This window comes from Anopheles funestus, chromosome 3RL, assembly GCF_943734845.2.
Source record: "Anopheles funestus chromosome 3RL, idAnoFuneDA-416_04, whole genome shotgun sequence".
In the NCBI taxonomy this organism is placed as follows: Eukaryota; Metazoa; Arthropoda; class Insecta; order Diptera; family Culicidae; genus Anopheles; species Anopheles funestus.
Window position 1 is genome coordinate 44,381,215 of NC_064599.1, and position 24,448 is coordinate 44,405,662.

At 42.4% G+C, this 24,448-nt stretch overlaps 1 protein-coding gene across 4 annotated transcripts in view; it reads right to left on the reverse strand.

The window, feature by feature from the left end:
* The window catches only part of LOC125770080 (ras GTPase-activating protein raskol), a 34,810-nt gene that overhangs the window by 4,977 nt on the left and 5,385 nt on the right, over nucleotides 1-24,448 (reverse strand). Inside the window, exons 2-4 of one of the 4 annotated variants that reach the window (XM_049439298.1) lie at nucleotides 12,379-12,488; nucleotides 12,102-12,246; nucleotides 67-172 (exon numbers count right to left, since the gene is read on the reverse strand). In XM_049439298.1, the coding sequence (XP_049295255.1) occupies nucleotides 67-172; nucleotides 12,102-12,246; nucleotides 12,379-12,488 (361 nt within the window). Of the gene's footprint in view, nucleotides 1-66; nucleotides 173-470; nucleotides 7,202-7,271; nucleotides 8,434-12,101; nucleotides 12,247-12,378; nucleotides 12,489-24,448 lie in introns of those variants that run through there. The other 3 variants (XM_049439300.1, XM_049439297.1, XM_049439299.1) reach the window with 3 other exon arrangements.

Here is a 24,448-nt window from a genome sequence, read left to right on the forward strand (position 1 = left end):
AAGTAACAACAGCTAAAGGTTAAACGAACTATTGATAGAGTGTAAAAGCCAAACCAATACACGCACCTTTTGGAAAAGAAATTCGTAAATCTTGATGTCGATTCCACCTTCTGGCCCATGACAGGCGTGTTCGGTGCTGATCCCCGACGACACGCCTTTTCGTACGAAGTATCTAAAACGTGAAATCGAAATTTTTAGCATTAATCACTATAATCAGCACATCTTATATTAAATATCATCTCAAAAAGCACATCCTAAAGTAAATGTTGTAGGTCGTTAACCAAACAATTTTAAACAGAATATTTTATTGGGAACAATGTTCTCTGGTGGTACATACTTCATTCTTTATTAATGCTTTCAAATGTACAATATCATAATTCCTTCGGAATGCAATGTTTAATTCTACTATGTGTGCAAACTTTGTAAACAAACATTACGTTATATTTAGTTTTTCTGATGATTGTTTTTACCTGAGTGTACAGCATTTTCCTCTTCTTTTTCGTCTTTGCACAAGATAAATATGTCTCTGATCTTCTGATCTAGCTTGAGCGGTTGTTCCAGTAGCCGGCACAAACGACCGTACTCCAGTTCTTTTACCGGTACTTGCAGCAAGCTTGCATTGGCCGCACTTTGATCGACACACTTGGACGTAAGGCTTTTCAGCAATGAGTTGCTCCTTGAAAGTTTAGTGGAATGGGTTCGCCGAATGAAGCTAAGCGATTTTTTTGGACTAAACATATAAGTCATTGCCGGCGGTAGTGTTGGTTCGGGCGACAGTCCAACTATGCTGCCAGAGTTTTTAGCGTCGAAAGAGCTATCGGACGAAATGCGTGGTGTGGAATGGAGTAAAAATGAACTCTTCGCAGGCATAGAATTAGCAAGCGACATGTTTTGTGGCAATGTTTTTGATTTATGTTTTACCGCCAGTACTGCATCGTTTACCGGTGGTTCGCTTTTCATCAAACCATAGATGATACCACTGCGACCTGTTCCGGGCTCGGCGGTGGTGATTCCACTATCATTCGTCAGGTTAGAGGATAAGATATTATTTCGGCTTCGCGACTGCCCTAATCGAATCGGTGTGGACGTGTTGGATTGGTGGTGACGCGGCGTCTGTTGTTGATGATGGCACTTTGTTTCATCGTCGTCTATATTTACACTAGCATTTAAAACCACACCGTATCGTTTTAGTTTGTTCTCATGTTCACTATGGCCAGCCACTGGTTCCAAATTTTCATGACACGACTCATCTATACTCCAGCCGAAGCTACATACACTGAGGTCCGGCTGGTAAATGCTCTCCATGGAAAGATGCTTAATGTCATCTAGGGTGGAAGTTTCTGCTTCTATGTGATTTGTGCGCTTCTCAGCAGCAGGCGCATCCGCCGCTATGTTACCATCTTTACACACAGTCCCTTCGGATAACTGGTGGCTTGCGATCGTCAATGGCACATAAAACGTCGATCTTCTACGCGTCGAATCCGCCGACGAGGAAAACGATGTGTCTGAAGCCATACGTTTAACTACGATTTGCTTTTTTTTCGTATAAATATTTCCACCTTTTCTAAGATGCACGAGAACTCAGCACAAATGACACACTAGTTTCACTATCGTCCGATAAGCTTATGACGCGAGATTGGTACTGAATCTTCTGAGTTGAAAATAATGGATGAATCATCACGAATACCAAGCCAAACACTGCTCAGCAGCACTAATCGAAATGCTGTTTAATTATGAATCATGTACCTATGCTCGGTGTGGAAAGTTCTTTGATACACCATCCCATATTTGTCCTTCCCTTTCCGTGAGTTCATATGATTAAAGCCAGCGACAAAACATAAGGCTTAAAAAGGTGCTCGGTCCGAAACGTACCAATCCGTTCACGCACACATTGGATCAACAGCCATCAGCCATGGAATTTTGTTTATATGCTCGGGGTTATGACGCGCACTCGCTCCTTCGGAATAACGCACAATGGACGTGTGAGAGAAATGGAAGATGTTAAATGAATTGGTGGCAGCATCTGTGGGGCGGATCGCGATGCATGGAATGTTGGCCACTGGATGTAGTTATAACATTATCACTCGCGTACACCCATGTTACACATCTTTCCGCACAATCACTGTAATGTCACACACTGCTTGCTGGCTGATGAGCATGATAATATTACACAAATTTGACAAACAAGCGCAGGCAGAGGCGTAATCTGCACCAGCAGCTTGAACAGTTTCTCTGCCGTGAAACGAATTGCTGAGCAATAAGGAAAGCAGTTTGCTTTCATTTGCTATGCTGACATTTTTTCCCTTCTTGTTCACTCTATCTTGCGCTGTCCATCCCTTTAATGTGTGTCTCGCTATCTCGCTCTCCCTCACTTTTTCTCACTTCATAGTTATGCTTATACGCAGTAACAAAGAATATTGCAGGGTTAGTTGCTGTGCTACTATAAAGATCATTTATGTTTTTGTATTGTAATTGATTTACGGTCTGTATACAAAAACTACTAAAACCAAATTTACATTTCATGGTGTACAAGAAAAGTGTAACAATATCACTGTGAATTTTAATATTGTTTTCAATTATTTATTCCATTTTTTATTATCCTCCAGCCCTGCAGCAGATGTTACGCACACTAGCGCATAAAATACTGCAAATGGTTAAGTTGGTTGTGCAGGCGCATAGAAACGCATGACATTCACAATGCGCCATTTTGGGAGCCAGTTTGACATTTAATGCGTGGTTTGTTTACAAACTTGCGCGATCATGTTTCAGAACTGTTGTTTCAAATTCGAGAAATATTGGGAAAAAATATAACTAAACATAAAAGAAAATGAATAACACTCCCCTCGCCTACCAACAGATGATGAATGCTCTGAATGGATTTTCATAATCGAAAAGTGCAGTAAGTAGAAGAAATATTTGCGACACATGCAACTTCTTTTCATATAGTATTTTGCATGTTTTCTTTATGATCCATGAGGAACCAAAACCAAAATCAAGCAGTTCTTCATTTCTAAATGGAACTTATTGATGCATGTCGCGTCTCATACAACCGTTCAGGCACTATTTTGGCTAATAATGAGTAACGGCCACCGAAGGCATCCAATACCAAAAACGACACGTCTGTTTCAAAATCAGTAAACATATCGCTACCACATCCATTCCGCTTCTTCGACAATACTATTGTGATTTTACTCATTTTACTGTCCACCACTTCATTCAGTATTGAATGTTCGTAGAGCAGCTACCAAGTCAATACTAAGTACATTACCATCTACCTTATGCAGTAGAAAAAGTGTGTTAATGTGCTAGGATTGGATCAACTTTCACGCATATTGGCAGTGTACAATAATTGTTTGGGAAGTAAATATTAGTCGAATGATGGATGAAATCACCGTCTCGTTGATAACTGTTCACTACTACTGCATAACCTGGGTCTGCGTATTGACATAAAAAGTATTGCATTGTGTATGCTGCACGTACGACGTAAAGGGGTCATCATCAGAATCGTTGTACATAACGTTCCAGAGGAATAAAACCAGAATGTAACCGTATTTAACTCTCTTCGTATTGTTCATCATTATCATTGTAGAGCAAAACAAAGTGATAGATGTAGTTTTTATAAGTTTGTCCACGAAATTTGAAAATTGTAATGATTTGTCATACGAATTCCTAGTAACGAATTCACCTATGTTACTATTCTGTGGCTTTCCTAATATGCTCAGCCAAAATTTGGCGATTGAACAATCACTTCATTTGTTACATTAACTTGTAAATTGTAACATATAACATCACTTCGAAAATAATCGGATAGCTCATTTCAAATATTTGTAAAAAAAAGCTAGACTTCAAACTAGAACGAAGATGTTTTACTTGGCGTGTCCACCGAGTTTAGCAAATTCGACATTTTTGAGAAGGTATTATCACTTGTGGACAAAGAACAGAGTATAATGCCACAAGGGACCATAAAATGATGCAGAATTTCAAAAGGAGAACGAAAGTAAAGAACGAAAGGCAAACTGGTGAATAAGTACCTGGACAAGATGGAGATCATCCAGATCGTTCCCTCTGAGTTAGGACAAACTAAAAATATATTACGAGCTGGGTTGTCCGCAGTGCTATGCTAATGACATGACCAGCCTATCAGCTCCTGGCAAGTCTGAGGGGAGAAGTTTCCTCAGACTGGTTGACAGTCAACACCCTAGCACGTACAACAACAACAAGTACATTACATTTCTTAGGAGGAAAAAGTGATGGTCAAGGATCAGCAGCACTGTTCAAATGTTAAAACATTTTAAGCCTAAAATGTTTAACAATTTGCAGGCTTTTTTGGTGGCAAATTCAAGTTGAATTAGAATTGTCGATAACAAATGTTTCAGGAGCTTTCAAAACCATACATTTTGCCAACAAAATTGTTGCCCACCATTACATTAGATCAACGCCTTAAGCTCTAGCCAAAAATGTTCCGTCGTCTGCTCGATCCTCTGGCAATTCGTTACACAGGAGAGCAATATAGTAATGATGTATATATCACCAGGATATGCCAGGAGCTGTATTGAATTATAGAAGATTTTCCCAGAAGTTTCCATCTGTGAGTCGTGGATGGGCCTCTTTAGGTTGAAGAGTAGTCAGGCTGGCTCATCTCCTTGGCGTAAACCTTTGGTGGTAGCAAATGGTCCTAAATGTTTTCTATCCAACATCGTCTGACATGTGACGTTATTCATTGTCATTCGTAGAAGTCTAATAAGCTTGGCCGTTATTACAAAAGAGAAATTTTACCTCTTGCTATGCATCATGAAACATAATGCAGAGATGGAAGGAGCGGAGCTGTTGCTACACCATTTTTCCAAAGTCTGCCGCATGATGAAGCTCTTTTCAATGGTTCATTTCCCGTTTCGGAATCCTCTTTGATAGTTTCCTAGTATCTCTGCTACGGATGACAGAAGTCGATCTTGTATTATCAAGGAAAATATATTGTAGTCGATATCAACTCCGTAATTGTAACACTCCAGCTTATCTATCGTCTTATATATGGCGTAGACGTTTCCAAGATTCTAATCACAAGACATCGATTCATTATCCCATACCTCAGTAACAATTTTATGAATATCATGTTCCAGTACTGCACTCCCATTGTTTATCAGTTCGTCTATTATTCCTTCGGTGCCTGGTGCCTAATTATTCATAAGCCTTCGGTTTGCCTTTAGTGTTTCTTCAATGGTATGTGGCAGTAGCATGGTGTTATTTGCTAGGAACGGCCGGGCCATATCAAGACTTATTTTTACTACGTGGCCAGATAACCAGTTCTTGTTACGCAGGTATGATCCAAACGGGGTTTGATACCAGGTCCTGTAATGTGGAACCAACGCCGTTTATTACATACACCACCTACCTTCCTGCGGTTCTGCTGTCTCTTTGCAAGATTTTGTTCCCGGATCCGTAACGTATTCCGATTATTTAAAATTCGCGTAACTGCTGTTGCTCACAGTGTTGTTTCTTAGTGCGGCGAAACAACCTCTAGTGGGAGCCGTGCATATTCCCCTAAGTATGTAAACGTTCTATGTCGTTGCTGCAATACTCGGTATGCGCAGATCTTACGAGCCATCCAGATCTGGTGTTGTCCCGACGTGGTTGGATTATGGCTTTGGTACAGTTGATAATGTTTGTTTTAGAGCGCTCGTCTCTTGTTCTATGATACTAGAGCGTCGGTTAAGCATGTCTCCTGGACATGAATGTCATTTAAGGGAGTCCGCATTTACTTCGCCCTCATAGACGCGGGGATGAGAGGTTTTGTATCGTATTGGTAGGCCAACCAAATAGTGATCGAAATCGACCCCTCGATAAGTATGTGACGTTCAACAGGCAGTTCGACTGTTTCCGACGGCTTATCAACACGTGATAGATCTGTTTGTTAATGGCTCCATCCAGGGCTTTGTGGATGTCCTGAAACACAAATTTATACTTAACCAAATTGTATACAGCTGCAAACTGAACCAATCTACTAACACTGTCATTGCTGTGCTCATGTAGACTTTAACTATTAATGATAAGTGATACATCGATTCCCGACCGACGTTTACACTGAAGTCTCTCATCATCCTATGTTGAAGTTATGACTGCGACATTGGTCAAAAATTCTTGCGAGCCTGCCGTAAAACAGATCCTTCTCCTGTTTCTCTTTGTCTTTGGTAGCGGGATAAATGTTAATGAGGCATATGTTAAAGTATCTGCTGCGCATGTGTGGGGTCCATAAAAATAAGTCTAATAAGCTAGTTATTACACTCATAACAGACACACACACACACACACACACATACATGAAAAAGAATACGTCACAAAAAATGAAGAAATGAATGAATAATTTGCCCCATTAAACAATAAAATGCTTCCGTACTGCACGGCTGAACAACATATATGTATGTATATATGTATGTTCTGGATCTCGGTCAAATTGATCGCTGGACTGACTCTACAACTATGGATAAATTATGGAAACTCACACATAGCCAGCTGGTAGGCATGAAAAAAGTCATATAATCGATTACTAGATTCATATTTATCAGGTAGTCGCATTATTAGTCAGAATTAAACTGGATGTTCTTATCTCAAGATGATATAAATTTGTCCTCTAGTGGTTCATATCATTTCCATAGGTGATTAAAATGTTCAGCTTTCCCTGTGAACCGTGCATTCTATTAATTGATAGTAACGGATTGCATGAGACAAAATCCATTGAAGCTTACAAAAGAGGCAGTTAATTCAATATCTTTTTGATATTTATTTATGTAATTATCTGTTTAATTGCACCAGCTCTATTACAAACAAAACGCTCTAATTATTACTGACAAATACCGATGAGAACATAGACAACCAATTAAGCAATGTTTCGTGATAAAACCAAATGAAAACCATTATGCTTAATATCATGGCCACAAAACTAGGGCTATCGTAATGGACTATATGTTTCAGATCTTAATGTTATAGTTATAAGCACAATGAATTGATGAAATCATGAAAAAGAACTACAGTGTCTAATTAAAAAAAAATATTTTTTTTTTTTGCTCGGTTAGAACGGCCTGGCCGTATCAAGACTTATTTTACCACGTAGCAGGATAGTCAGTCCATGCTACGGGGAGACGGTCCGGATGGGATTTGAACCCGGTCCCTGCCGTGTGGACGGGCGCCGTTTTTCACATGCACCACCGGCCCGCCCCTTAAAAAAAATATATATTGCTAAATTTATTGGTAAACTAATAAACGTTGTAAAATTTTACCTTGCCACAACTAACGATGATGGAGACGTTTTTCACGAATTCACTTAATTCTCGTCTGTTTAACTACCGACGATATGTTTTATCTAAAATAGTGAATAACACTATCAACACGCCTAAATAACAAGAGTTTAAAGTCCCTGACTTAAACAGCGTACAGTCCGCCAGAACAAGCATGCGCAAACTTTTTTTTTACTGACGCAATTCAACGCACAGAATAACACTCAATAGATTAATCGCACTTTTCGAACTACACCTCAGACAATTTATGTTAACTGGCGATTTTTGCATTCAAATTTTGTATTTTCACGTTTGTTCCCAACATTAAACACGTATGTTATTAGATGTTTGTTGCATTTTCTTCACAACCCACGGTGTCACACACATCACGTCTTCACTCGCACGACTGATTTACACATTACAATTAGTTCATGAGAGAGTTTGCTGCTTACTGTGAGTCGGACAATGGCAGTATAATATATGTATGTGAGATAATTCTTTCCCAGAGAACAAATCAACCAACACAGTTGAAGGTTAAATGAACGAACCAGAATTAACCGTTTCGTGTGAAGAATTGCCGGTTTCTATGATGTAAATCTAAATATAAGTATATAAAGGCATGAGAACGCGAAAAAAACATACGGCAATGAGGCGTACTTAACAACAATAATTCCATCGGTCTAAGTTACATAAAAATGAACAATATTATCTTAGAGATGTGTTGCTTTTTTTAGTAACAATATTAATGTATAGAGATCATAAGTCTACTATATGAAAAAGACTATTTTTCTATAGATTCCTCTGAACGTACATATTTCAAAGCGCCTTTGAAGCGCCGTCAAAACGCGTTATAAAGCTTTAAGTTTTCAAGTAGTGATGCGGTCGATCCGAACCTACAGGGTCGGATCCATGTTTAAGCGATATGAACCAGTTTGGGTCGACGCGTAGGTACAAATAAGTTCAATAGGTGCAACGATTTCGGTAGGTGCAAGCTTGCATAAGTAACTCCGACTCGTGGGTGCACCGAGATCGGATCGGAACCGGATGGTAGTAGGATTCGTAAGTGCAGCGTGTTCCAGTCGGAACTACATAAAATATGAGTACAATGAGAGGCGGATTTTCCTATAAGCGGACTAAGCGGCCGCGTGTGGCCTCCGGCTTGAAGGGTTGGCGAGCTCAAGCACCAACGAATTAGTTCTGGCCTGAGGCGGATTAAGTGGTACGTAAACTAAGAAAATGCTTGGAACCCCGAGCTTGCGAGGGAACCAGCGCTTGCCGTTTTTATATGTATTTTGCTGCTCGCGACCCCCACTGTCTACATATTGGGACAGTAGTGTAGTTTGTTACTACTAGTATCTCAAATGTTGCACATATCTTAAAATAAAATATTGCTCGCTCCGTGACTCGTATATTAAAACACTCGCATGACACCGTACACGTATCTCTACTATATCCGCTTCTGCTTTATCAAATAATTTATAATATAATCAAAGATAGAATTATATAAAACATCATTTACGCCAGCACTCACATATGCCCCTGAAGTACGGAAGTTCTTTAAAGCTGACAAAAATAATAATGATCACAATTTAGTCTTCAACGGACTAATAAATCCACTTGGTAGCTCATTGGACACACATTAAATTCATCAGTACATTCATACATTCGAGTACCCTCCTGGATATACGATCGCTGGACATTAATCTGGCCTTAAGGGGGGATAAGCTGTGCATTGCTTCAGCCGTGTTCTTACATATGATTTTTTTTAGAAAAGGGCCTTCCGTTTCTCTACTCCGCATCAGCTTATTGGCGAGATTCAATGTTTTCTTCTAATATCCACATTCACAAACATTTTAAAAGAAATGCACTGAGAATGTCGCCGTGCGGTATGCTTCAGGATGCCACTATAGTCTGAGAAAGTAGATCCCATATTTGCACCAAATAAGAGCGATCGGAAGATCCTGTCCCGAATATTCTTCTGCAGACTTGCGCCACTTGCCACAGATTTCTACGGAAGCTACCATGCTGGATTTGTTGGAGGCAAATCGACTACCGACCAAATCTTTACTTACTCTACGGTAGATCCTCCAAAAGTGCCGAAAGCACCAGATCCCTAAGTACCAGCTGTTCAGTGACCTTAAGGCGACCTACGATACCATAGTTTAAACCGAACTTTGGAACACCATGCAGCAGTACGGATTCACAGGGAAGCTGGTACGGCTGTCGCAGGTCATTATGGACAGGGTTGCAGTGCAAGGTGAGAGTATCGAACATGCTGTCGGAATCGTTTGAAGCTCACCGCGGTCTGAGGCAAGGGGATGGACTCTCATGTTTGTTGTTTAACATCGCTCTGGAAGGTGTCATGCGGAGCGCAGGCTTCGACATCCGTGGCACGATTTTCACCCGATCTCTCGAATTTCTCGGCTTCGCGGATGATATCGACATCATCGGACGGACATCTGCGGCGGTGTGCTACCGACTACACACCCGACGGAAACGCGAGGCCGATAGAATTGGGTTGAGGATCAATGGGACGAAGACAAACTACCTTCTTGCCGGAGGCTCTGACCGTGATAGAGCCCGACTCAGAAGCAGAGTCTCAGTTGACTCTACCCTCTATGTGGTAGAGGAGTTCTACTAGCTTGGTAGTATTGTAACTTCGGACAACAACATGAGCCGCGAAATATGAAGGCTCATTGTTCAGGGAAATCGTGCCTACTACGGGCTCCGCAAACTCCTGCGATCCAGAAAACTCCAGCAACACACGAAATGCACGATGCACACTGATACGTCCGGTAGTCCTTTACGGGTACGAGTCCTGGACTATGCTAAAGGAGGACGCCAATGCACCCGGTGTGTGCTAAGGACTATCTTCGGCGGTGTTTGCGAGCAGGGCGTGTGGAGAAGCAGAATGAACCACGAGCTAGCTGAGTTGTTTGGCGGTGCAGATATCTTGACGGTGGTCAAAGCAGGTAAGATACGATTCCTGGGGCACGTGATGGGGATGCCTGTCTCATGCCCCACCAGGAAGGTGCTCGTCAGCGATCCGTTCGGCACGAGGCGGAGAGAAGCACAGCGAGCTCGATGGCTGGATCAGGTGGCTGGAGTCAAACCTGTCGGAGATCGGATGCAGCAGTGGATGGAGGAATGCAGCCCGAGTTTCTTGGCAACGAATTGGCGACCAGGCCATACCTTCGCGACGTGCTCGGCCATGAGCAGGTCAGAAATGATGATGATGATGAAGAGCGATCGGAGAGATACAACATTATCCATTCCATGACGAAACCCTCTTAGCCATACTGTTCAAGAGGAACATTCACAAAAGGTTTAGTAGCTCCTTATGTGTGGAAGGACAATGGAGGAGCCGCATTAAAAACGAGTTCTATGAGTTGTATGATAAAGTCACTACCATACAGCGAATTGAACTTGACAGGCTCCGGTGGGCCAGTCATGTCTTTCGAATGGCACCGACGAAGCCTGTATAGTCTTCGTGATGGTGCTCATGCGTTCACCAGACTTAACTTGGTAATAGCGACGGTGATAGATCGGGAGCTATAAAGGGGATTCCTGCATCAGACCAAGACCGCGAAGCGGTTGTAACGCCAGACATTAGGTGAATAAGTATTTTCAGCTTTAAGTTCTCACAATTGAACAAAATTGGATAAGAACGAACTGTGATATCCTCATGCTATATATACAGATAATGTTCAATGTTATTGTACATAGAAGAAGTAATATAAAAATCTATTGCGTTTGAATAATTAGAATGCTTATGTTTAACAAGCACTTATCGTAGCTTGTATGTATTCGTCGGTAAACAGTCCGTCGGTAAAAAATATAAATAAATAAATAAATAAGTATGTTACAAACTTATAAATATGACAACCGAAAATATTTTTTAATCGGCCGAATTGACTGGAAAAACATGTCTTATTCTGATATGGTTTACAAAAGAATTTCTTTCTACATTAAATACAAAAGTCGACTGGGAAAAAACCACATGTCGAATGTTGTTACGAAAATAATTATTAAATTTATCTTTACATAATTTCAGATTCTTACCGAAATCTGGTTACGAAGTACCGACAATACGGCCGTCATTACAGGGTTTTTAGATGATAGGACCAAGCAAGCGACTTTTGGACACATGGCATCTAAACAGCCTTAGATGGCAAGGAAATTCCACCGAAGGGACGTACATATTGTAATTTAAGCGCATTTTATCATAACGCCAATATGACGGCATCATTGAAGTACGATATAAACGCGAACTGAGATCCATTTTGAAACCCAAAAGATGTTTGCTTGAACTATTCATATATGTTTTTAAAAAATAAATCGTATTTTTTTTTCTTTTGGCTTAATGGCCTTTAAGGTCTTGCCGGCCAATTCTGATTTACTAGACCATTTTTGCAATCCTTACTTTCGGGAGGACGGTCTGGATGGGATTTGATATCGGGCGTGTCGTGCGGAACCGACGGCCCACGAATTAACTAAATAAATCCTGTAAATAGTTTTTCGGTTTATAGGAATCGCCATCTGGCTGTCAAAATATACTCGCAATATCGTACTTTACTGATTTAGTCATATTGATGTTTCGGTAAAATCTGGTTAAATAATGATATCATCTGCTTCCATTTGATTATGCCTGATGTCATTTCCTTGTCATCTAAGGCCGTATGAATGTGATGTGATGCGATATTCGAAATAGTCGCTATTTGTGATCGCTGTTCTTATCACCTTAAAAACCCCTGTATGTCAGCTTTGCTTTACAAATAAAATGTCAAAGAAATGAAAGATTTCGTTGTTCTCGTAAGTGTTAATAACTCTTACCTAAATTGCAATGGAAAATTCGTGGAAAGTCGTGATCTTCGTCCTGCTCTTCGATTACCGTTGGTTGGGCTGATTTCCATGAAGTAGACATACATCGTGGTGTGAAGCGATTCCGAGAGAAGTCATTTTGCGAAGGTGGAGTAAGCTAGATGCAAGAAATCAATTGTACATTGTTTAGGATAACTGCAGTAACAAATCTTCGGTATAGTTATTTGGTATATCATGGTTGCAATGGTACAAAGAAAAAGAACACATAAAATTAAATGTATGTACTTACCGTTATATCATCTCTACAATAGGTGGTTAGCGTATGTTCGTCTTGCAATAATATACAATATTGTGCATGCCAATGCTCGTCTTTTGTGTTGATTAATGTATGTTGTGATTCTGGAAATAGTTATAACATAACAATTACAAACTGTAAAAGAATTTGAACAATTTAGGCATCAATTACGTCATATGCTTCTGATAAATAATGGACTATGTAAACTGAGCTGTGTGATGTGGGATAAGCTCTTCAACATGAACCTCTGCAATCTTAACGCTCCTGCAGAAGACTAAACGGGTGAGATATAAACTATTACGGACGCTAACATTACGGAACTTACCAGGTGTTCAGTTTGGTAATATATTTTTTGTTTTATGTCTTGAAAGCGAGCCACATGACGTGCCACTGTGCGGTGGCAGCGTCAGCGAAGGAAGAGGAACAAGGAGTCAGTCACAACGTAGGAGCCACAGAGGGCAGTAATAAACGTTCTTAAGAAACCAACATATGGTGCCGTGACCAGGATAAGTGTTCATATTCAGTTTGGTTAACGTTTACAAGTCTTAGTGGCAAGTCCTAAATGGAAAATCAGCCTCAGCACCACTCGGAGGAGTCGGATGAGGAAGTTTTCGAGGGTTTCTCGCAAGAGGATTTCCGAGAGAAGAAGAAATCAAGCAACGAAGACAAAATGGAGTCGTTGAAGGCAAAAATCGCTGAACGTGAAGAAATCCTGCGATGCTTGCAACGGCAAGAGGATTTTTTGCATAATTTCACGCCAGGTGATCAAAAATTTGTGCAAGCTAGGTTGCGACGCGTCCGATCATGTTTGGAGCAGTTCCAGAACGTAACAAGATCAATGCGTTTGATCGAAGGATCGGTAGCGGCGAACGAAGCATTATTGGATGAAACAGATGAACGATGCATGGTGTTGATTGGGGAATTTGAAGAAAAGCTTCAGAGTTTTACGAGCAAAAACGTCATGCCGGTCAGTGTTAAGGAAGAAAAAAGAGTTCGTCTACCGCGGCTTGCGCTTCCGGAATTTTCCGGGAACTATGAAGATTGGTTGCCCTTTCACAGTTTGTTCGTGTCAGCAGTTCATGAAAATACCGGAATAACTGATACTGAGAAAATGATGTATTTAAAAGGGGCTTTGAAAGGTGATGCATCGAGCGTTGTGGATGCTTTTCCTACTTGTGGTTCGGCGTATGAAGCTGCTTGGAATGCTTTGAATAAAAGATACGCGAACGAGTATCTTTTGAAGAAAAGATACACAAAGGAACTGTTGCGTATGCCAAAAATAAAAATGCGAAAGGCAAAGGAAATCCACCATCTTATCGAGGGTTTTGAGCGTAATACAAAGCTGCTTGATCAGCTCGGCGAAAGTTCTTCGAACTGGGGAATGCTATTGGTGGAATTAGTGCTGTCCAAATTAGACGAAGAAACACAGCAAAAGTGGGAACAGCATTTGGAAGACAAAAGCGTGTGCTCAGTGGAATCGCTGTTCGAATTTCTTCGAATGGAGTGTCGTGTTTTGGACGCTACCGCGGTTGATCATCGAGCGTCGACCAGTTCTCAGAAAAACGATCGTCGTGTGGCGAACCTAGCAACAGAACAACAACAGAATACATGCGCGCATTGTGGAAAGCTTCATGCCATCGCTTTGTGTAAGGCATTTTTGGAATTGACAGTGGATGGACGGCACGATGTGGCTATCAAGAAAAAGTTGTGCCTTAACTGTCTGGCTCCAGGCCATTGGGCTGCGAAGTGTTTTTCTCGGGCGAGGTGCACGAAGTGTGATAAGCGTCATCACGAAACGTTGCATAAAGAAGGCACGAAAGAAGAACCTACGGTGGGCGCAGTGACCATGTTAACATCGTTTCCTAAGTCCAAATCTGCAATTTCAAATCAAGTGATGTTATCTACAGCTATGGTGCAAGTAAAGTGCAGAAATGGAAACTGGATAGCCGTTAGAGTGCTGTTGGATAATGGGTCCCAGGTCAATATAATGACCAATGATCTTCATAAGCGTTTGAAGCTTCCTAAGTGTAGTGAGTCAATCGTTGTCTCTGGAATCGGAAATTTGACGAAAAATGCACCAATAACGAGAACATTCGTCGCGTCAAACGACAGAGCATTTTACGAAGATGTAAACTTTTTAGTGATGTCAGCGATAACAGACAATCAGCCTTCGAAGAGCGTGCATATTGGTATTGATAAGCTTCCCAAGAATATCGTTTTAGCTGATCCCAAGTTTGACGAGAAGGGTCCTATTGACATGCTGCTAGGGGCAGAATATTTCGCAGATTTTCTGCATCCGAAATGTGAAATTATTCCGGCTAGCCACCATCACCCGGCGTTCTTGAAGACTGTTTTCGGATGGGTAGCAGTAGGAAAAACGATTTCTGCTGAAGACTTCAGGGTGAGCTGTAACATCGCTACGATCGAAGGATCTTCCGAGAATTTGGCACAATCCATCGAGCGCTTTTGGACAATAGAAGAACTACAGCAATCTCCACAAGTTTCGCAAAAGGATATGGACTGTGAAGCAAGTTTTGGTCAGCATCATCGGGACGTCAATGGGAGGTATGTTGTAAGGTTACCGTTTCAGGTTGGTTTGCAGGAAGGCTTGGGGAAATCCAAAGAAAATGCGACCAAGCGGTTCCTCCAGTTAGAGCGGCGCTTTAACAGAGATCCAACCCTGAAGAAAGAATATTCCGCGGTAATTGCAGACTACATTGGCAAAGAATACATGAAGAAAGTCATGATAGATGAAACAACCGATGACCCGCAAAACCATTACTACCTTCCGCACCATCCTGTTATCAAAGCTTCAAGTACAACCACCAAGATAAGGCCAGTATTTGATGGATCCGCTAAAACTGACACAGAAAAATCATTAAATGATCTGCTTTTAGTTGGACCAGTCATACAAGAATCTTTATTCACTTTGTTACTCAAGTTCCGCATGCGAAAGATTGCTTTGGTTGCTGATATTAGGCAAATGTATCTGCAAGTAAAGGTACACCACGACCACACACGATATCAACGAATTTTGTGGCGCGACTCGCCGGACAAGCCGATCGATGTTTTCGAGTTACAAAGGGTAACATTTGGACTGGCATCGTCGTCCTTCTTGGCAACTCGCGTGCTGCAGCAGTTGGCGCTAGATGAAGGGGATAGTTTCCCAATGGCAAAATCAGCATTACTGGAGGATTTTTACGTTGATGATTACATCGGAGGCGCCAACAGTGAGGAGGAGGCCATCCAGCTACAAGCTCAGCTAACATGTTTGTTGGAAAAGGGCGGTTTCCATTTGACGAAATGGAACAGCAACATAACAAACGTATTGGATAATGTGCCGGCGGAAGATATGGCATCTTCCAAGGTAAAAAACTTTGAGGCAGTTGAAGAGCCGACCAAGGCTTTGGGAGTTTCGTGGAATACTGAAACTGATAAGTTATTTATCAGCACTAGCCTCCAGAATAGCATCGATACATGGACTCGCCGGAAGGTGTACTCATTGGTGGCAAAGATATTTGATCCGTTGGGTTTGGTAGCGCCTGTCACAGCCTGGGCCAAGATTCAAATGCAAGCCTTATGGTTGTCAACACAAAGTTGGGATGAACCCATACCTAGCCACATGGAAAGGCGTTGGAATGACTTTTATGCGCAAATTCCTTATCTTGCTAGCATACAGTTTCAGCGTTATGCTATCGTCGATGATCCTGCAACTTTGCAACTGCACTGTTTCTCAGATGCTTCCGAGGCAGCATACGGAGCATGCATTTATGTACGCGCAGTCGATTCCAACGGAAACGTAAAGGTCACTCTGCTAGCAGGAAAATCCAGACCAGCCCCACTAAAACGTATAAGCTTGGCAAGATTAGAGCTCTGCGGTGCGTTGTTGTCAGCTAAATTGCAGAAAACTGTTCGCCAAGTATTTGGATTTTTAAATACGAATGTGTATATGTGGACAGATTCTACTATCGTGTTGCATTGGATACGGTCGCCTTCGTACACGTGGACTACGTTCGTCGCAAACAGGGTTTCCCAAGTGCAAGAGCTTGCTAAAGAGTGTAAGTGGCTTCATGTTAGGGGAACAGAGAACCCGGCTGACGTCGTTTCCAGAGGGGCGCTTCCGCACGATCTGCTGTTGAAGGAATCCTGGTTCCATGGACCGTCTTGGATGGGGTTATCTGAATCGCAATGGCGTACGAGTTATCCATCGGATATGCCGGAAGATGAAGTAATCGAGAAAAGAATCTGCACGACAGCAGTGCTTAAAACTGATGAACCTGAAGATTGGTGTGCCAGATTTTCCAACTTCGAAAAATTGTTGCGGGTAACAGCTCGTTGTTTGAGAGTTGTTGGCAAATATCGGCATAAAGAAGTAAAGCAAAACAGTGATAAGTATTTATCCATCGAAGAGCTCAGGAATGCTAAAATGGTTCTCGTGAAGCGTTTGCAACAGCAACATTTTGCTTCAGAGATAAGGGAGCTTGCGAACGGGAAATCAGTGCCCGCGAAATCAAATATACGAACATTGGGAGCATTCCTGGATGAAAGTGGTTTTCTGCGAGTTGGTGGCCGCCTTCGCGGAAAGGAAATGGAACTCGGCATCAAACATCCTTTAGTGCTTCCAAAAAGGGCGCAGTTCTCGAGATTAGCAGCGGAATACTATCATCGCATATCGCTGCATGGGGGACCTACAATGACACTCAGCATGATGCGGAGGGAATTCTGGCCGTTGCAAGGGCGATCTTTGGTGAACAAGGTCTGCAGAAGTTGCCTTCCATGTTTTCGGCTGAGTCCGGCTCTTATACAGCAACCGCAAGGCCTACTGCCAGCAGAACGAGCCTCACCTGGCAGACCGTTTGCAGTTGTAGGAGTGGACTTCGCTGGTCCCGTCTACTTAAAGCCAGTCCATCGTAAGGCAGCATCGGAGAAAGCATATATTTGTGTTTTTGTATGTTTTTCAGTTAAAGCGGTTCACGTCGAGCTTGTGGAGTCGCTTTCTACCCAGGCTTTTATGGCTGCTTTTCATCGGTTTGTCGCTAGAAGAGGTCTACCGAGCCAGGTTTATTCCGATAACGGGCTCAACTTCCAAGGAGCGCGGAACCATCTCAAGGAGCTTTACGATCTGTTGCGGAGTGATTCAGCTAAAGAGGCAGTTTTGAAGTATGCAACGGATGCCGGAATCAAGTGGCATTTCATCCCGCCGCATGCTCCCAACTTTGGTGGCCTATGGGAGGCAGCGGTAAAGGTGGTGAAGCGAACCATGACGAAGGTGATAGGAGAGCGACGATTGTCGTTTAGCGACTTGGCAACTATTTTGTCTCAGGTTGAGGCACAACTGAATAGCAGACCCCTGACGCCACTATCCGAGGATCCGGCGGAGCTAAATGTGTTAACTCCTGCGCACTTTCTCATCGGTGCGCCGTTAAACACTGTTCCCGAAATTGATGTCACTGCGGTTCCGGTCAACCGATTGCGGCACTACGAGCAATTGCAGCTTATAATTCAAACCCACTGGAAGCGGTGGCGTGGGGAATACTTATGTGAATTGCACAATGAAAACCAGCGTAGACGTGTTGCCGTTCCTTTAAGTGTGGGGCAAATGGTGATTTTAAAGGAAGATGGAAAAATGCCTTTGCAATGGCCTCTAGGACGCATTTCTAAACTTTTTCCCGGATTAGATGGGGTAGTAAGGGTCGTAAATATTCGCACCAAGTTAGGAGAGTATAAGAGACCGGTCTCGCGCATATGTTTGCTACCATTCGAAAATGAAAAGATGTAAATAGAAGTTTATTTGGTAAATTTCTGCGAAATTTAGGTGGCCGCCATGTTCAGTTTGGTAATATATTTTTTGTTTTATGTCTTGAAAGCGAGCCACATGACGTGCCACTGTGCGGTGGCAGCGTCAGCGAAGGAAGAGGAACAAGGAGTCAGTCACAACGTAGGAGCCACAGAGGGCAGTAATAAAACGTTCTTAAGAAACCAACACCAGGATTTAGAAATGAAATATGTACTACAGAGGTTTATGATAACTTCCCCTAGTTTTTCTCTATGTGTTTTGACGTTTGGATGCTTATCAGCATCTTATTAGCATTATCGACTAGTTGTCCATACAAACGGGCAAGCCATTGCCTCTAACAAATGGAGAAGCCGTATATCTAATGTGCCATATGTCTAACACATAAATAAATCTAATAGCGAATCAATTCTGGATTCTTTCCGAGCTGAAGTTGTTATATTCGGTCGTATCGGGGAAATCGATCGCTCCCCAAAGGTCGCCGCGGTGCACTCATTTACACGCATTTCAACTCACGGAACCGCTCAATTACACTCATTGCAACTCACACGCCTCTCATTTACACTTATTCAAACTAAAGCGCCTACTAGATTGAAGCAAACGCAATATGTTTGAAAACAAGTGTTATACACGGCGACGACCGTTCCTATTTGCATGGAAAGAAATCCGCGACTTTTTGAGCAGCGGATTCGGGGTGCATTTTGCTTATGGTTGTGTTTAAATATTTCTACTGATGTTATAGAACATGAATGTTGTTACAAGCTTTATGGATATTCAAAATTAAGCAAAAATATGTTTTAATTGCGATTTTTTACATGTTTTACTTAAACCCACGAAACTAAATTTCATATTTTAGTTATTAAATTTATGTAGCTTGAGAACAATAAACAGGTTTTTTGTTTTCAGTACGCAAATGATATAAAAAGGTTATATCAATTCACAACGAAACTGCCTTTCAACTCAGTGCATAACTGTTTGTTCAAATACTATCATATAGCTGTGCTACAAAATGAGTTATACCCCGCGGCGACCTTTCCGGAACGATCGATTTCCCCGATACGCCCGAAAGAGTTTCTCATCAGAAAACACGAACTTATGACCTGCGTGCTGCGAAATTAACAGTGTGGCTTTGTCCAGCCTCTTTTTCGCTGTAGCCTCCGTTACTTCGTAAACTTTGAGTTTCTTGCACGTGTAATATACTGTAGTGTCAGGTCCGCAACCGGTATCATTGTGAAGAGCTTTCGAAATGTCAGAGTGAATTATGACCATTGGACATGACAGTGTGCTGCGCAACTGTCATGCTGAATAAAGATATTCGTTATTGGATCGTTGTACAAGCAACATCTTCCGTTCTTCCGTTCTTACGTTCTTCCGTTTTGTCTTCCGTTCTTCCGTTATACCTTCCGTCTTTGTTATTAGGCTACCAAAGCCTCCTTCCGAAAAGTTAAATCTTCCGTAATACATCCGTATTACATCTCAGAAGTGGGATTCGCCCCGTGCTGCCGTTGTGTCATCTTGGTTTAGATCATGCCTGGCCGTGATGAAATGTTGGGCGTTCTGTCGGATGCGGGGATTGCGGTTCCCCCTTCCGCTACCGTTGCCCAGATCCGGAGATTGTTTGCTGAAATTATGGGAATTGACGCCACACCGATACCAGACGAGGAACCAGCTTCCGAAGCGCCTTTGACCGATGCTCCTACCACGTGCCTGTCCGCCATTTTGGACGCTTCGAGTGCTACACCCGTGAAGCGCGATGCCGCCATTTTGGACGCCTCGAGTGCCACACTTGCGAAGCGCGATGCCGCCATTTTGGACGCCTCGAGTGCCATACTCGCGAAGCGTGATGTCGCCATTTTGGACGCTTCAAGTGTTACCCCCGTAAAGTGCGGTGCTGCCATGTTGGACGCTACCGAAGCGGAGCGTGTTGATAGTGCAGCCAAAGAATGTAACCCGGCTAACAAATGCACCCAGGCTACTTACGATGACGAAATTCGCAGATTGCAGCAACAATTGGAGTTAGTGGATTTGCGCCGTAAGATTCAGGCTTTGGAACACCAGTCTGAATGTGCTCCACCACCGATTGCTGACTTAAAACTCGATAAAACAATCGAACCCTTCACGGGAGACGACGACAGATGTATCATCCAATGGTTGGATGACCTCGATTATACTTTCTCCCTACATCGTGTGAAGGATGCTGATAAATTCGTTCATGCTCGTCGGCTGCTTAAAGGATCTGCGGCTATCGTTGCCCAGTCATCTCGTGCCCTTACCCTGGAACAGTTAAAGGAAGAACTCATCTCAACCTTGAGTGTGCCGCCCACGGTTGAAGCCGTTCTTCGACAATTACGATCCCGTCGTCTCTCCCCAAAGGAGACCGCCTTACGTTATGTGCTGGATATGCAACGTATTGCCAGCCGAGCCCCCATCCCGGAACCCGAATTGATTAACATTATCCTCGATGGTCTGGATAGTCCATCTCTTACTGCTGGGATGCGATTCATGGCAAACAACGTGGAAGATCTGAAGCCTATGCTTAAGAAATTCGAGACTATTCGGTCCAGAAGAGTCCCTAAGCCGACGACGACATCATCTTCAATTCCGGAGAAAGTTCCTGTTTCGACCAGTCGAGGAGCAACGCAGAACATCATTCGATGTTACAACTGTTCGGAGTTTGGACATCTTAAGAGTGCCTGTTCTCGCCCCAACCGACCACCGGGGGCATGCTTCACGTGTTTCCAGATGGGGCATAACTACAAAAACTGCCCAAAGAGGGTTGCGAATGCTGCTGCTCATCCGGATCCAATTGCTCGTATTGCGGATGATGATAATGAAACTCTGGCATTAGATGAATTACAAGAGGTGAGTGTTTCTTTTCTTAAGTTAGGAAAACCGGTTGTGGTAGTAAAAGGAATACAATCTCTATTTGATACAGGTAGTTCTGTAAGTTTTATAAATGAATCCATAGTGCCAGTTGGACTCCTGGCTCCGTTAGCCCCTTCTCGATTTCGTGGCCTTGGGAACTCCCGACTTTATACTCGTGGTCAAGTAACGTGCCGTATAAAATTTAAGGAGGTGATCCTCAATCATTCATTTATTATATTACCCGAGAACTCTATGGCCTGGCCAATAATTATAGGTAGAGATATACTCCCTTCGTTTAACGTCAGTCTTACGTACTCTAAGAATTACGTCTCTCTTACGCAGCCCCCTCGGGGGGAAATTGAAACCCAGAACCAGGATTCACTAGATGTAGCAACCAATGAAATTTCTGCTATTGACGTTTATGAATCGGAAATTGAGCTTGATGTTGGCCCCACATTATCTTCCAGGCATTCCGCTATTGTCCTATCAATCATTAAGGAAAATTATCTCGACAATTCTATTCAATGCACTCAGTTAATAAATCATAAGATGAAGATCAACCTCACTCATCAGACCCCTATTTTTACTAAACCCCGTCGACTCTCTTATGGAGAGCGGAACCAAGTTAAGGAAATCGTATCCAAATTACTCGAAGAGGAAGTCATCAGACCAAGTAATTCCCCTTATGCGTCTGCCCTGGTGCTCGTTAGGAAAAAGAGTGGAGAGATACGGATGTGCGTGGACTATCGACCGCTAAATAAGATTACTGTAAGGGACAACTACCCTCTTCCGTTGATCGAGACTTGCTTAGAGCATCTCAGTAACAAAAAGTTCTTCAGCTTGTTGGATTTGAAAAGCGGATTCCATCAGGTACAGATGGAAGAATCTTCCATTCCTTACACTTCCTTTGTTACCCCTGACGGTCAGTACGAATATACAAAAATGCCTTTTGGCCTTAAAAACGCTCCTTCCGAATTCCAGCGTTTCATTAATTCAATCTTCCGCGAATTTATTGATGATGAAAAACTAGTGGTCTACTTGGACGATATAATTATTGCTTCCGCCGATCTTCAGTCCCACCTGGAAACCCTCCAATCTGTTCTGAGGAGAATCAAACAGTCTGGCCTAGAACTACGGGTGGATAAGTGTAGGTTTGCGCATGAGGAGTTGGATTATCTAGGATATAAGGCGAGCGCCTCTGGTATCCGACCTAGTGACCGGCATATTAAAGCCTTACGAAACTACCCAATGCCTTTAAATGTGAAACAACTTAGAAGATGCTTGGGTTTATTCTCTTACTTTCGACGTTTTGTTCCGTCTTTTTCCTGCATTGCTAAACCCCTTACTCAGTTACTACAGAAGGATGCCGTCTTTAGCTTTGATGCTAATTGTCGTGAGGCTTTTGAAACTCTCCGCGAGAGACTCATTCAATCTCCTGTACTTGCCATTTTTAACCCAAAAAGGGAAACCGAACTTCACTGTGATGCAAGCTCATTCGGATTTGGAGCAGTATTGTTGCAGAGGCAGGACGACAAGAAACTTCATCCTATCGCCTATTTCTCGAAAACAACCTCGAAAGAAGAAGCGAAGCTGCATAGTTATGAGCTAGAAACGCTCTCCGTTATCTATGCACTTAAGAGATTCCATACCTACGTTCACGGGCTCCCTTTGAAGATATTCACAGATTGTAATTCATTGGTCGAGACCCTAAAGAACCGTAATGGATCTGCAAAAATTGCTCGATGGTCTCTTTTTCTGGAAAACTATGATTACACCATTCATTATCGTTCCGGAACTTCTATGGCTCACGTGGATGCATTAAGCCGAACTGAAGCAGTAGGTGCAATTAGCGAATTAGACCTTGACTTTCAACTTCAGGTAGCTCAATCAAGAGATCCTTCCATTGACTCTTTAAAACGAAAACTCGAAGTCGGTCCTGTTAATGGATTCGTCTTGCAAGATGGTCTTGTTTATCATCAGTCTCCCCTCTATCCCCTCCAATTGTATGTACCTCGTGAAATGGTAGATAACGTCATACGACACAACCATGAAAAGATTGGTCATCTCGCAACTACTAAGACCTTTCACACTATTCGTCAGCATTATTGGTTTCCTCAAATGACAGTTAAGATTGAGAACTTTATTAAAAATTGTATAAAATGTATTGTATATTCAGCCCCCTCTAGGATAAATAATCGTAACCTATTTAGCATCCCAAAAGTACCGCTGCCTTTTGACACTATACACTTGGACCATCTGGGTCCATTGCCCTGTACTGGGTCTCGCAAGAAATATGTTTTGGTCATTATAGATTCTTTTACTAAATTTACGAAATTATATGCTACTGCTACAACTAACACTAACGAGGTATGTGACGCACTCAATCAGTATATGACATACTACAGTCGACCAAAACGGATCATTAGTGATCGAGCAACGTGTTTTACTTCGAATCTTTTTAAAGAATTTCTAGAGTCTCACAATATCTCCCATGTACTTAATGCTACAGCCTCTCCCCAAGCGAATGGTCAGGTCGAACGCGTTAATCGTGTACTCCGTCCTATACTAAGCAAACTGTCTGAGCTCACCGACTACTCTGATTGGAGTTCGCATTTACGATCTGCCGAATACGCTCTTAATAATACGGTCCATAGTTCCACGGGCTTCCTACCGTCCATTCTACTCTTCGGGGTCGAGCAGCGGGGTTGGGTCTTGGATGAATTGCGTGAATTTCTTGAGTCCAAAACAGAAGACGTTAGTCGAGACCTTAATCGTCTCCGTTCCGAAGCACAGGAAAATATCGAAATATCGCAAAATCGAAATGAGCAATACTTAGCCGATAGGAACAAGCCAGCTCCTAAATTCACCGTAGGAGATCTAGTAGCTATCAAATATACAGACACAAGCGGTGTCAACAAAAAGCTTAACTGTAGGTTTCGCGGCCCTTATATAATTCACAAAATTCTTCCTCATGACCGCTATGTTGTTAGAGATGTTGAGGGATGTCAGCATACACAAATGACCTATGATGGCGTTCTAGAAGTTGATAAGCTTAGGAAGTGGGCCACTAATACGTAGATATGATTAGGTATGTAGTCAAGTAGGATTGAGGTCAATCCTAAGTCAGGATAGCCGAGCTGTAATATACTGTAGTGTCAGGTCCGCAACCGGTATCATTGTGAAGAGCTTTCGAAATGTCAGAGTGAATTATGACCATTGGACATGACAGTGTGCTGCGCAACTGTCATGCTGAATAAAGATATTCGTTATTGGATCGTTGTACAAGCAACATCTTCCGTTCTTCCGTTCTTACGTTCTTCCGTTTTGTCTTCCGTTCTTCCGTTATACCTTCCGTCTTTGTTATTAGGCTACCAAAGCCTCCTTCCGAAAAGTTAAATCTTCCGT